At 40.8% G+C, this 15,642-nt stretch overlaps 1 protein-coding gene across 1 annotated transcript in view; it reads left to right on the forward strand.

Annotated features, from left to right (window-relative positions):
• Positions 1 to 15,642, forward strand: part of UNC5A (unc-5 netrin receptor A) — a 319,041-nt gene that overhangs the window by 241,442 nt on the left and 61,957 nt on the right. Inside the window, exons 5-11 of the mRNA XM_075274664.1 lie at positions 146 to 326; positions 1,251 to 1,418; positions 2,235 to 2,399; positions 6,683 to 6,868; positions 9,423 to 9,698; positions 11,843 to 11,930; positions 12,823 to 12,991. Coding sequence (XP_075130765.1) covers positions 146 to 326; positions 1,251 to 1,418; positions 2,235 to 2,399; positions 6,683 to 6,868; positions 9,423 to 9,698; positions 11,843 to 11,930; positions 12,823 to 12,991 — 1,233 coding nt within the window. The remainder of the gene's footprint in view (positions 1 to 145; positions 327 to 1,250; positions 1,419 to 2,234; positions 2,400 to 6,682; positions 6,869 to 9,422; positions 9,699 to 11,842; positions 11,931 to 12,822; positions 12,992 to 15,642) is intronic.

The raw sequence follows: 15,642 nt of genomic DNA on the forward strand, positions 1-15,642 counted from the left end.
TTTCAGTATATAAACAATAATATATTTATAGAAACTGGACATCCCCTTTAAGTAGATAATATCCGTAGATCATTTATAATTTGCTGCTTCTATTGCTGACCCTCATTCTCTCATATTTTACAAACACATTTTTCTTCTGCTTAAGGTGGAGTGGCTGAGGAATGAAGACGTATTAGACCCCGATACAGATTCCAATATTTTCATTGGAACAGACCACAGCCTTGTTTTAAGACAGGCCCGTCTAGCTGACACTGGGAACTATACTTGTGTGGCCAAGAATATAGTTGCTAGGCGGAGGAGCAATTCAGCCGCTATCACTGTATATGGTAAGTAAGGCCTTGAGTGCAAGGACGGTGAGTGACTGCCATCAATAATAGGATAAATAATTCATAACTGTAGGCATAAAATGACTAATAGTATGGGAAGAATAAAAGTCACATACATTAAATGCCACAAAATAGTGATATATCTAATGTGCATCACAAGTTAAGCTGCTTTTCTAAAAACAGGATTTCATGATAATTTACTGCACAGGTATTTGCTAACCATCCTATATAAGTCAATATCTTGCATTCCTCCAATAAACTGAAGATTAGTTAAAGAGAATCTTTCCCCACCTCTATCAATTTCAGTTCTTAGTATATGTTATTAGGTGCTTCTCCAAAGATTCCAGCACAGTTGTCATTTTTCTTTCTAGTCCCCACCATTCCTGAGCAAAAAGTGCTGTTATGGTGCCGGATATACTACATAGACTCTGTACTGTCAGGTGGACAGTGTCAGTCAGGAGAAGGAAAGGAGGCGTGATTCAGAGCTCCAATCAGAAGTGGACAATGTCAAAGCTCAGAATCACACCCCTTACCTGCCTGACACCGCCCACCTGACAGTATAGAGCCTACATAGCATATCAGAGCAAACAGTGGGGGCTAGAGAAAACATTGAAAACATTCCAACCATGTCGGAAGCAGTGGAGCAGCACCTATTAAATGAAGTAAAGAGCTGGACTTGGTGAAGGTGGTGAAAAGTCCTCTTTAAGTATAGACACGTTTCTTTGTCATAAATAGTAGCAACTTGTATTTTGGATACACCAAGAAAGTGTGTAGTCATGCACTCTATACAGTACATTATAGTGCCATAGTATAGGAAATAGTTCATTGCGTCCATGACGTTCATATGTTATGACAGCATAGTCTGATTCTTTAGCCAGTAGGATCTTTTCATGTATTATTTGGTTTATTATTTTTTATTCCAAGTTAATGGAGGATGGTCTTCATGGACTGAGTGGTCTCCCTGTAGCACAACCTGTGGCAGAGGTTGGCAGAAGAGAAGTCGAACGTGCACCAACCCCACACCATTAAATGGTGGATCATTTTGCGAGGGTCAGAATATTCAGAAGACAGCCTGCACAACCCTCTGTCCTGGTAAGTGGCATTATATGGGAAAGGTCAGATTCTTTTATGGCTGTCTGTTAGTGAGTACAATCTTGAAACAGGGCCTGTAGATGATGTGTAAGTAATAGACAGGTATACCAAGGCATGCCGAAAGAAAAGTAATGAGCTAGAAGAGGAGCCTGACGATAAAGGATCTGGAATAACTACTTCTTTTATAATAAAGCCTGGAGTGAAATATTTCTATTAGCTTTTAGCTTTGATGGTAGCTAAGGACAGTCTTTCCTTGATTCCCAGGTTGAGCTGTCAGGAAACTGAGCTCTATGGTGCTGCTGTCAAAGTACTCAATGGAGAGCACCTTTTGCCCCTTATACCTTTAAAGACCGAAGCGGACAAGAAAATGCTCCAGCGACCATTCTCTGTATCTATTCTACCAGTACAGAGACTGCTAAGTCATCATTTCACTGAAAGAATACCATAGATCTCAGCTTTCTAACTTGAGGGATGATTGCAAAATTGCACATATATGTTCTCAAGACTTGGGGTTTGGTTAGAATTGTCTTAAACTCAATGAATAAAAATGTATATGGAGCGGTAATACAGAGTACAAGGAAGCTGGGTATTAGCACATAGAGAGATTGGTTTCTTCTGTAGACAGACAGGCAGAGAGAAATTGCTGTGTATGATACAAGATCAGGATGGCTCCATTACACCGAGAAAGCAGATGGAGCATTTGGAAATGATATAAGATCAATGCTCCGCACTTGCATGAGATGGGAATGCAATGCTGGTTATGCTAGACATGAATATATTTTTTGCTTTTATTTTGCTGGTTGGCTATATATGCAGTGAGTGGAGGATGGGCAGAATGGAGCTACTGGTCTTCTTGTACTTCTGACTGCACCCACTGGAGAAGCAGAGATTGTACCCAGCCAGCCCCAAGGAATGGTGGGCCACAGTGTCAAGGGCCTGACACAGAGACCCGAAACTGCACCAGTGAACTCTGCATGCACAGTAAGTGTTGCCACTATGGCAGACACAGCTATTAGACAATCGATAAGACCTATTTAAATAGACCATAATTGTTTTACAGCTAGGCGAATGATCATTGACATGACCTAATTTATGCATCCACCATGTTTGTATCAACTCCATGTATTATTACCTTTATGCCACTGGTCAACCCAATTTGGAGCTTGAGTAGAATTGATTTTTTTTCTCCCTAGTACGGTCAGTTCAATGATTCTATATTTTAGCCTGACTTCAAAGGGAATTGAATGTGAACACATACCAAACTTATTAACTTTGTTCTCTGTGGAATCAGCTCTCGAGAGACATAATTTCATCTGCAAAAAAACAGGGTGATGTTTCATGTTAGTGGATCAAACTCCTGTTTTGCTGTGAGCGTTCCTTGCAACTTAGCGATTGCTATCTTCAGGCTGGTATTCCTTGGGGTATACGTTAGCTGGGTATACAGGCTTGGTGTAATTTTCTCTTTTATTGGTGTTACAGAAGATTTTGGAAATATCAATTACGTATATCAGATATTCTGTCAGAAAGGTGAAATAGCTATGTCGGGTTATAAACTACCACAGAAGATGACCTACTAATATTATTAGAGAGTGACCCATTAATCCAAACATCATAGATCTTGTGGGCGAACTAAATAGAAAAAAATTGCTCTGGTCTTCATGGGGAATAGAGTTTGTGCTGAGCTCTGGTATTCCTAGGCATTCCTGCTGAATGCTATCTATCTTTGTAGCTGTTCTTAAAATATTTGTTCAGTTTAATCAGTGATAATTCATGATCTATCTCCGCAGAAAACAAACCTGATCCTACCGAGATAAATCATGTGCTAATGTCTGCTGTAATGGAAGAGTTAAATGACTTTTTAGAGAGTACAGTAATTAATTCCCCCCTTAAAATCTAATTCTGATTAAGTGTCCTCGGGGAGCGGGATGTGGATTTTTTTTCCATGTTGATACATTTTCTTTTCATGCAGCTGTAGTCATGCCTTTGAACATTGGAAAGTCAGTGCAGATATCTGCATTTTCAAGACACAATAGAGTCTCATCATCTTAAGTGACTCCTGTTGTGTCAATACAGCCACTCTTTCAAAGCCACAAGTGATACTTCTGTCATGTATTACTGTACAGTTATTTAAAGGGGCTGTCCAGTTTCAGACAAACACTGAGATAAATGTTATTGTTTATATAATCGAAAGTTATACAATTCTTCCAAATTACTTTCTGTATCAGTTCCTCCGTTTTCTAGCTGTTGGCTTGCTGGAATTCTTTGTTTACTCCTGAAGGATAAAAATCAGTCCGTGGTCATGTGATATACAGTCCATGGTCATGTGATATACAGTCCATGGTCATGTGATGTTATTAAGATCATAGTTGCATTTATGACTAATTGACCAATAATCTCGGGTAACTGCCGTCATCCTAATTAATAAGGCTGAGGGCCGGAGGTCAAGAAATCACACCACTCTGTATTGGTATTCATTCTTCTCTCAGCTCAGAAATATATTCTAAAGCCCTTTTTATTGAGAACACAGAATTAAATAGTAGCAGATTAAGGAAGTGATATAACAACAATGTAAGTTTTCATATTCATTCCTGATTGGTATGGTACATCTCAATCAAACAGAAAAAGTTTATGCAGTTCCATATATAGCCAGCTGGTCCCGCTCCTGCATGGTGACCTTGGGGCGCTGTCTTGTGGCAGCAAGCCAAGCATTTGTTTTTCTTGTACCCATCTTGGATACAGCTGCCATCTTATGATATAACATCATACCAGTTTCAAGCATCTACAGTATATCTAGCATTCAGCTTTAAAGGATAACAATGTTTTTTATATACATTACATGATTATAACCTTCACAATGTGATGGTAGTGAGATGGGTATATGAAGTCTGACCCATAGGGATCAGAAGATCAGTGTACCTGCTTCTTTTTGAGACAATTTCTATCAGTGGGGCTAACCGTTGGGGTGTAAGGGAAGATCCCTCCTTGAATCTAGTCATCAGGAGGGTTAAACCACACATATCCCAACACTCGTTCAGGTGATCATGGTGGTGCAACCGTAAGGCTAAGGCCCTACTTTGCGAGCCACAACGAAAAAGCGCTGCAAGACAAACTGCGGTGAAAAAACATCATGGTTTTACATGCAGCGCTTCTAAGTGAAATTCTGTCAGAGTTTTCCTCCGTGGACTTTCTGCTTCAATTATTCCTATACGGAAACCACTGGCTTTTCCATAAGTATAATTGACATTTTGCGATTTCCAAAAACAATGACCGTTTTGGAAATTGCAGCATTTCCAATGTGGGTATTTTTCTGCAATGTATGGCTGGGATTCACTTTGCAGGGAATGTAAAATGTTGCGGTTTTTGACGCAGCGTTAACACCACGTGGGTCCCCAGCCTGAAGGGGTTTTCTAGGCTAAATGTACATGATGTCCGGGAAGTAAGTACACAAAATGAAATGATGGACTTTAGCCAGTATATGAAGTGTTTTTTTATTAATGAATATGTGACGGAAATGCACAGTTGTGGCGCTGCAGGTAGACTGCAATGTCGATTTCCTAAACCTCGCTGTGCCATGTGAAAGGAGAAACAAAGAAGAGAAAGCGCTTTAATGAGAAATTAGTTTAATCACTGTTACATATTTACAAGTATTACTGGAAGTGCTCGCCGCCTGTCTCAATGTAAGCAGTGCAACACCGTGAGATGGATTGACGCACCTGTTCACAGACTCCTGGCATGGCCCTCACTGCAACGAAGGCAGCCTGGCTCTAGTTCACAAGCTCTTCACGGGTTGGCACAGGCATTGCGTACACAACGACTTGACCTGTCCCCACAAGAAAAAATCAAGTGAGGTCAAATCCGGCGAGCGAGGGGGCCACAGCACAGGTCCGCCATGTCCAATCCACTGATCAGTTGTTGATGTGTTCACGGGCGATGTGGGCAAAATGGGGAGGTGCTCCATCCTGCTGGAGCCATATCCTTGCCCTCATCTTCAAAGGCACATCTTTGAGCAACACCGGCAAATGATCCTGCAGGAATGCACTGTGTCGGTCTACCTGCAGCGCCACCACGTTGCATTACCGGTCACATGTTCATGAATAAAAAAACACTTCATATACCAGTTAAGGTGCATTCACACGGAGGAAAATGGCACTGAATTTGGTGTAGAATCCGCGTCATATTCAGAGCTGAAGAAAAGCCTCCCATTGACTTCAATGGCTTTTTTTCAGCGCTGATTCTGACATGGATTCCATACCAAATTCAGCACCATTTTCCTCCATGTGAATGCACCCTTAGGGTCCATTCACACGGAGGAAAATGGCGCTTTATTTGGTGCTGAATTTTCAGCGCTGAAAAAAAAGCCCCCCATTGAGTTCAATGGGTTCTGCTAGCTTTTTTTTCCACTAGCAGAATTTTCCGGATATTTTCAGACTATTGTTTTGACTTTAACTGGAAAAGCAGTTTGTGTATTACAGCCTATAATATATTACAGTCTAGCAGACACTATGTGTGTTCTGTATACCTAATACTATTGTGTCCTCTGCTGTGTGCATACAGTTGAATGGGGACAGCAATGGGCTACGCTGTAGGTTATTCTGTGCAGTCAGTAGATGAATCTAATGTCTATATTAAGATAATGGTGATTTAATGAGAAGAGTTGACTAATGGGATACAGGTAGGCAGTAATTAGAAATGACTTTGCTCTGGCACATGAGAGCTGTGCAAAGAAACCAGACTGGCAGTACCTACAGGGTACAAGTGTGTTCTCAGGCAGAGCAGTCACACTTACAGTACAGGCAGGGGAGATGGAAATTTTTGCCTTGTGCTACATGTCAAGTGTAAACACTAATAATGCAGAACACATAAGAACAAAGGATTGCTTATTCTGAAAGAATTGTCATGTTTCTGTGTCATTTCTAACTATGCAGTTTAAATATTTATTTATATAACAGTTTATATTAAATAGATATTAGATGATAGATAGATAGATAGATAGATAGATAGATAGATAGATAGATAGATAGATAGGACATAGAATTACAGAAGTATCATTTGCTACAGTTGTTGTACTCTGGATCTCACAAATGTACAATAATTGTCTAAGTAAAACAAGGTGAAATTTAATCGTGTATAAAACAACCCTGCTCAAAATGTAAACTTGTTCTAAGATGTTGTATACGGTATACATAGTTGAGCTATACATGTTTATGTGATTTTAACTGACAATTATTCATTTGAGCTTATTTTTCTTTCTTTGGGTGCTGCAGCGGTAGGCGCCCCGGAGGATGTGGCCCTATATGTTGGAGTAGTGGCAGTGGCGGTGTTCCTAGTACTTTTACTAGCAGTAATACTAGTGTGCTGGCGAAGGAAGGAAGGCTTAGATGCTGATGTGGCTGACTCCTCAATCCTCACAGCCGCTTTCCAGCCTGTCAGCCTCAAGCCTGGAAAAGCAGGTCAGAATTTCCAAATTTTGCTTGTTTTAGTGCATATATTTGCATGTTTAGTATTTAGAACTTTTAAAACCATGTTTGGCAGTCAGTTCCACCATCTATCTACCTGGCATTGGACGTCATGGACACTTCATATAATGAAAGTGCATAGAGCGGCATTTACTAAAGTGATTGTGCCATCAACAGCAATGGTAAATGGCTACACTCCCTCCTCCTAACTCAGTAACTGCTGGTCTCCGCTTCCTCACTAGAATGTCAAGGTCTGTACCATCTCCTCCTGGAGCAGCAGGAGTTAGAGCCCTGATCTTGGTCTTGTTATAAAGTCAAGTATCTGTCTGTAGCCCCAATAGATTAAGAGATATCACTGGTTAAAGTGGAGGTGCATATACTCACACTTACGCTTCAACCTGTGTATAGAACACAAGCAGTGAAGGTAGAGGAGAAAATGATTTTACTATTCTCCTGTCACTTCAGATAACACCAGGGGAGGGGGATACCATGGACTTTTGTCAGTCAAAAGCATACTTAGCATTTAACCCCATATATGCTGCAGTTAATGCCACTGCAGCATCTAAAGGTATCTACTTAAAGGTAAAAGGCTATTTAAAGGTAAAAATAGACTCCCCCCCCCCCTTGTTAATGAAAAAAATATTGGCCTCACCACATTCATAACAACCCCTAAAATAAAATTAGTACGTTATTTAGTCTACATGGTAAACCCCACAAACATTAAAATTCAGATGTCAGAATTGATGTTTTCTGATCATATCACCTCTCAAAAACAAAAATAATAAAATCTGAACAAAAACCTTATTTACTCACAAAAATAAAATGTACAAAGTTAAGAAAGCTGAAATGTAGAGAGAGGGATAACATGTTAATAGTTAAAGGCTACATGTGTTACATTGTTAAAGGGTTAAAATGCACATAAGGCATCCGAATTATGTCAGTAATATTTATTTTAGCCATAAATTGAAAATCTGCAATAAAAAAAGTGAAAATTTCGGGAGGGTTTTTGCGATTTTAATGTGACTGTTGGGGGGTTAAGTAGCAAATATCATAGTGTAAATTCTTACAAAGCAGGAGCAACTAGAGATGGGCCAACTCACATGATTTGTTTCATGTTCGGGTTTGCAGCTCTGGCTCATTTCAGGAAGAACAAGTTCAGTACGAACCACACTTTAAATTGACTTAAAACATAGTGCAGAATACTTTTAGGGCTCCTATGAATCTATCCAACATGCTGAATTTATGTCAAAGTGAAAAGTGACATTATCAGACTCTGGAGTCTCTACAGATGACAGAATACGATATGTGCCTGAGATACGTATAAAAAATAAAAATACTCATATTCGCTTTCCGTTTCCTCTTTGGGCCTCCTCGCGGCTTTCAGCAGGCTCCATGTGACATCTGGCACTCTTCTGTGACGTCATCGGCCCAGGGGTTATGGCGAAGACTTGTCATTGACCCACCAACGGTCAGATGGGCACGACAGTAGTCGTGACCTCAAGGCACTCAGCATGGCCAGGTCACCTCTAAGGCCCAATCACAAGCCTCACTCCTGAACCTAAGCTGATGATGTCACAGTAAAGTGCTGGACGTCACCAGGAAAGCACTATAAGCCACAAGGAGGCCCAAAAGAGTTAACGGAAGGTGACTATGAGTGTATTTTTATTTTTGTTACCTCACTACAGAGACCCCAGAGTATATTGTGGCAGCCATTTTAATTTATCTGAGACTAGGATGTTGATTATTAGCAGAACTAGACATGTCTGGATATGCCTAAAAAACTAAAACTAAAAAGAGAAAACTAGCGCGCAATCTGGCACGTATACGCGTGTCAGAGTTTGCGCGCTCAAAAAAGATCCCATTGATTTCAATGGGGGTTACGATCGTATACGGTGCGTAATTTTGCGGCCGCAAAATTACGGGCACAAAATTACACGCCGTGTACGGTCGTAACCAATGGTCTAAATCAATGGTATCTTTTATGAGTGCGCAAACTCTGGCACGAGTATACGTGCCATATTGCGCGCCAGTTTACTCCGTGTGAACTGCAACTTAAACTTAGTGTTCCAAACTTGCCTTGAGTGACCAGAACACCACTTCATACAATCTCCATTACGGTTTAAAACAAGAGAAAGTCAGTCGGGAGAACCTTCCTGATGTCTACATAGTGACACCCTAGGTATGGAACATTTTGAGCGCAGATGATTGACTGATCTTGAATACAAAAAAAAAAATTCTAGAGGATTTATTTTAATATATTCATACTGTTATTCTGCATTTTGCAATTATCATAGTAATTATGATTGTATTTCATAAAAGTAGTACAACAGCAATTATGCAAAGTAGTCACTGAAGTACTCATTTACATACACAAATCTTTCCTCAAAGATTTCCCATTAACTTTCTTTCTAAGTATATAGGAGGATTGGAATATCAGATCGATACATGGCTAATTGTTTATATACAAGTTTATTGCTAAATTATGTTAAACACTGGTATACATTAACATGTTTCCTGAGAAATGAATTAAGACTTGTTTTTGCTTTAGGCCAAGCTCACCTATTGACCATTCAGCCTGATCTGAGCACAGCAACAATGACCTATCAGGGATCCTTGTGCCTACGACAAGATGGTGGAAACAAATTCCAGCTAACCAATGGACATCTTCTGCCACCTATGGGACCAGGTTTACCAAGGGAGCATAGTCACACATTGCCTAGACTCTCCACCCAAAACTATTTCCGTACCCTGCCACGTGGATCAAGTAATATGGCCTATGGTACCTTCAACTTTTTAGGAGGACGTCTTAAGATTCCAAATACAGGTACTTACAGATTAATGTTAGTCTTTTCAGTAATCCCTAATGCTTTAACAAGCATGAAGACAAAACCCGGCCCTACTAGGGCATATGGACATCATAGAGGGAGTCCCCTGTTTGGGATTCCCCTGTTTGGGATTCCCCTATAAGCTTGAGCCAACTATTTACATTTATTTATTAAAAGTAGATATATATGGGAAAGTTTTTTTTAGACATTCTCTGTGCAAGGAGAGGGAGTAAATAAGCGGTGACATCATCTATTGTCAGTAGTGGATAGATCATTATGTGTGTTATCTGTAGAGGTGTGAACTTCTATTGTGATTCTGTATGTCATGTTTGTGATTTAAATAGGTCACTGCTGCAATGAGAATCCCTACAGAACTAGCAAGTGTAAGAATGCTGTTAAGCTTTAGTGGCCAGATTTAAAATAGCAGAATATTGAACTTTTTACCAAATACATAGATAGCGACATAGAAAATTTAAAATAAAATCCTCAAAAATTCTTAAAAATTCACATTACAATTTGGTTGAAAAAACTGCCAATTTTAGGTGACTCATTGCCTTTAAGCTGTTATTTTATTACATGGGCAAACATTCTTCTCAATAACGTACCTGTAACGCTAGGTTCACAACAGCATTCGGTCTCCGTTCTGTGGTTTCCATCTTCTGCATGCAGAAGATGGAAACCTGTCAGACCGGGTCCGGCCGTGAGTGGTGGTGAGCGTTTTATGCTCTCCACCGTGAAACCGTTTTTTTAAAATCGGACACAGAGTACTGCATGTCCGACTCTGTGTCCGATTTAAAAAAAACGGTTTCGCGGCGGAGAGCATAAAACGCTCACTGCCGCTCACGGCTGGACATCTTTCAAACCAGTCCTGCAGGTTTCCGTCTCCTGCCCTGTTTTGTGCAGAAAATGGAAACCTGCAGAACGGAGTACGGGCGCAGATGTTAACGAGCCCTAACACTACATCATCCCTTCAAAAGCCAATGCCGGAATAATACCTAGAAGGCTGCACTATCCTGTGGCAAAACGAGTTATATACATGGGGTACTAACCTGCTACTGTCAGCGAATTGCCACGGCAGGTATACTTTAAGAAGGGTTGTTCTTGGTGAGACAATCCTTTCAATGCGTTTATACAAAATACGGTATCCATAGTAAATCAGAGAAGTTGTTCTTGAGTCAGAACTATGTATTCTCTTGTAATGTGCTACAGATTTTAACCCAATGGAATAATCAAACTGGAATCAAGCTATTACTATGAAGCGTAATCCTTTAAAGCGGATAATTGTTTAGAAACAACTAGTAGTTAATTTTGAGTTAATAAAGGGAAGTCTCTCATTTATATACATTATATCAATTATCTAAAACCCAGAGTAGCTACAAGGAACAATTCTCTTCCTCTGGAGGACCCAGCATGTCCATGTATTATACAGACAACCTATTGATTTAATTGGACACCATATAAAGCTTAATTTGCCCTGTGGTGATTTAGAAAACCCTGGTAGGACATTAGAGTTAATAAAGGGGAGTATCTCATTTACATAAACAATATTAATTCGCCAGAGCCAAGAGGAGCCACGAGGAGCAACTCCTATTATCTGGAGGACCCAGCATGTCTGTATGTTGAATCCACTGAGCACCATGTAATGCTTCATTTGCTCTATGGTGGTGTTGCATGATACAGGTGTACTTTCTCAATATCTAAATCAGTGTAAAGTTCTAAAATGCTAATGATGTTCGGAATTCATAGCCACATGTAAAATATGGGTTATATCATGAGGACTTTTAAATTTAAAGGAAATTTATGAAATCTTCATGCAGTAGATACAAGAAAAAAAAAAGAGAATAAATACATCAGTTGTCAGTCCATGTGTCCATCCTGAAGACGTCATGTTAGCAGATGTGCGTGTCTTCCATATGTCCTCCCTAGATCTCTGTAATTGTCAATCATTTATTCCAATAGTGTTTGGTGTGTCTTAGATACTTAAATGTTCTGGTCATTATATATTGAAAACATTCAATATAGCTTTTAGATACCCATCACTTATCTTATGTACCAAGATATTAGTTGTGTGTAGTTATCTCCTTATGTCTCATTCACATGATTACTGTAACTCTGTAGCGATACTCTGTCTGCTTCACCTCAGGCCTTAGTTTACTCATACCTCCAGACGCCATTCCCCGGGGGAAGATCTATGAAATATACCTGACACTTCACAAACAGGAAGATGTGAGGTAGGTCCCTAAAGACATGTTATAATTTATCTCACATGATGTGACATTGTGTATTTTAAGAGGGAAGTTAACATCATTCTCATATTTTATTGTAAATCAGAAATACTAGGGTTACAGGCTAAGTCAATGTCTCCAACCAATTGTTTTATTGCTGTCATTTAATATAATATTCTGCAATTCACATAGGGGGCTACACATAGATGTAAATAGGATGGTTCCTATAGATGGGTTCCATCCTTTTGAGTTAACTTATCGCAATATCATCCTGCTTCGAATCCTGCCAAGCACGAGATCTCCAAGCAGTTTGTATGTTCTCCCCGTGTTTGCATGGATTTCCTCCAGGTACTCCGGTATACTTCCACACTCCAAAGACATACCGATAGGGAATGTAGATTGTGAGCCGTATATGGCAAAGGGACTGTCAATGTCTATAAAGTTCTGTGAAATACGATGGCGCTATACAAGTAAGCATAATAAATAAATAATTTTTAAAAAATTGCTTAATTTAGGATATTTATATCTGGGAATGTCTAAGAAGAAATGTGAGGTGGGGCATATCTCTGTGGTAAGACACATCTGTAGATATATACAGGATTCCCTCTGGTTGGACCAAACAGGGGGTGCGGAGGAGTGGGGTACGGCACGCACAAACCAACGAGTGGACCAATATCCTTCAAGAATTTATTTGTAAACAGACACAGATTGACCAGATTGGCGCTCAGCGTCTCTCCCTATTTTGTACATCTGTAGATATGAGATAGATAGATAGATAGATAGATGATAGATATATATTAGATAGATAGATAGATAGATAGATAGATAGATAGATAGATAGATAGATAGAAAATTCATTCTCATCTCACTCTGTTTATCCTTCCTTTCTCTTATTGAGGTTACCTCTAGCTGGCTGTCAGACGCTTTTGGGTCCCATCGTCAGCTGTGGACCCCCTGGAGTCCTGCTCACACAGCCTGTTATCTTGTCAATGGACCACTGCCTGGAACCTAGCCCAGAGAACTGGGCTGTGCGTCTGAAGAAACAGTCTTGTGAAGGCAGCTGGGAGGTAGGTTACACAGAGAGCATCAGAATCACCATGACAGGGAACTGGCTGCGAGCGTACTACAGATCAAACACTGACAGGCAGTCACACGTACATTGAATGTCTTATGCCACTATTGCTCTAAGAACTACTCCTCACAAACCGAATAGTCTATGTCATCTGCAGCGTTCACATTATAGATCATTATCCTGCCGTTTACTGCAATTTCCAGTTTAACTGGTAGAGGGCACCACAATAGTTTCAAGCCATTGATAAGAGTAACAATGTATCCGTAAGAAGCTGGGATAGCCACAAATCTGTAGTCTAAAGCCATTCACTTACTGCTCTGCCCACATAATTTAGAAATGTTGAAAGTTTTCTACTGTGTAAATCCATTCTTTGTTTTTTACTGTGCATTTTTTCAAGTTTGGGTAAGGCAAACACCCAGGGTCGGACTGGAGTGTCCAGGGCGCAGCAGTGGAATTGATTCTAGGGGCCCACTGCCAGGACCCTGCAGATCAACGGTACCAAGATACGACGGCTATAGGTAATAACTAGAGATGAGCGAGTACTGTTCGGATCAGCCGATCCGAACAGCACGCTCGCATAGAAATGAATGGATGTAGTCGGCACACGGGGGGTTAAGCGGAAGGCCGCCATCAAAGCAGAAGTACCAGGTGCATCCATTCATTTCTATGAAGCGTGCTGTTCGGATCGGCTGATCCAAACAGTACTCGCTCATCTCTAGTAATAACATATCGGGAGCCATGCTGCTCACGCACTATACCATGTGCACTACTACCTAAACCTACTGCTACAGCCTGTATGGCAAGTGAACAACATGGCTCCTAGAAATGTTACCATTACCTGTAGCTGCAGTGTCCTGGAAAAGCTGATCTGCAGAGGCCCTGACTGTTGTATCATCATAAATGTAATATTGACGGCCTATCCTAAGGACAAGCCACCAATATTAGAAACATGGATAAATCCTTTAAGGTGGTTGTCCAGGAATTGGAGCAACTCATGTGGTGGGCGGGAGGTGTAAAATAAAAAACAAATAAATAAAAAAGCATACTCATCTGTCCTTGGCGCTCCGTTGTCCGCCGGTAGTGTCCATTCAGTCTCGTGCTAGCACCTCCTTGCTGGCAGTCCTGCACCTCATGTGGCCACTGAGACCAATTAGGTACAGGATTTCCAGAAATTAGGCCATGAGACCAAACAGACACAGGCAGGGACAATGGGGTGCTGAGGACAGGTGAGTGCTTTTTTTATGTATTTTTTTTTTATTTTTACACCTCCCTGGCGGCCACCACTGTGATCACTCCAGTTTATAGACAACCTGTTTTAAGGGGTTGTCAGGGCCAAATATTTTATGGCCACTTCATTGGTCTCCCCCATACAGTGGCCTATTCACTGGTCCACCATAATGTATGGGGAACAGTGATGGGGCCATTATATCGTGTGGGAGCAGTGATGGGGCTAACATCCTGTGCGGAAGGGGGATGTTAAAATGTGTGGGGCATATTAAAGAGGTTGTCCAGGGTTAAACTTTTTTATGGCCTATACTCAGGATACACGTCTTCGGCTACTACAGAAAAAAATGTGTTTTACAAAACCAGCAAAGTGAATGAAATTTAATCACATTTACCTCATCCGCACACTGCAGGAAAATAAGATGTGGAACAACCGCAAACTCTAAAATGTGCGCGCTTCTAAAAACATGGACGGTTACGTTCAGCTGAGAAAGTACAGGAAAAATGCATCAAAAGATCAACGAAAAACACTGTGGAAAAAATACATTGAGATTCAGCACTATTTTTTTCCACAGTGTTTTTTAGCTGCATCTCACTGTTGGGCCTCATCCTTATCATCTCAATATACTGAGCATCACACTATAAGGATAAGTCCGCATGTAGCAAGCCGCATCAAAAAACACTGCGGGAAAAACCCCGGCGGCAACGCATCAGTTTTTCCCACAGCGCTTATTGCAGAGACTCCACAGAGGTTTCCTCTGAGGACTTTCTGCTTCGTTTATACCTATAGGGAAACCGCTGGTGTGTCTGTAGGTATAAGTGACATGCTGCAATTTCCAAAACCACAACAATTTTGGAAATTGCAGTGTGTCCGCAGCGTGTATTTTTCTGCAATGGGTGGATAGGATTGCACATACTATATACCTCACACTCAGGCCTGGTTCACATCTGCGTTCAGTAATCCGAACTACTGAACACATTAGCAAAGATGTGCAGTGAAAGCTATAGACTATAATGGAGTCCGTGTGCTTTCCATGCGGTGTCTGCACGGAGTCTTCCTTTGCCTTTTAGAGGAGGCGAGGGGAGTTGAACTAGAGTCCGTTACATTATTGGAGAGAGTTTGATGCAGCTACTCAGCTATGGGGAGTGACTGTGGGATTTCAGTATTGAACCTAGGTTGTTCTAGCAGATTTGTTAACAGAGATATTCTTAAATTACGTGTTCAGTATGAACCTTTGTGAAAGGCTTGTTTTTATGATGAGCCAGGAAAGACTGTTGGGCCCTGTTCACATGGTGCAAGAGGGGGCAGACTTTGGTGCGGAATCCACATCATAATCCGCCCCCTCACAATGGTGGTCTATGTAGACTGCTAGCGTTCTTTTTTCCGCTAGTAGCATGTTGCCGCTTGCAGAAAAAAGAAAC

The sequence above is a fragment of the Leptodactylus fuscus genome, chromosome 5, assembly GCF_031893055.1.
Source record: "Leptodactylus fuscus isolate aLepFus1 chromosome 5, aLepFus1.hap2, whole genome shotgun sequence".
Classification (NCBI taxonomy): domain Eukaryota; kingdom Metazoa; phylum Chordata; class Amphibia; order Anura; family Leptodactylidae; genus Leptodactylus; species Leptodactylus fuscus.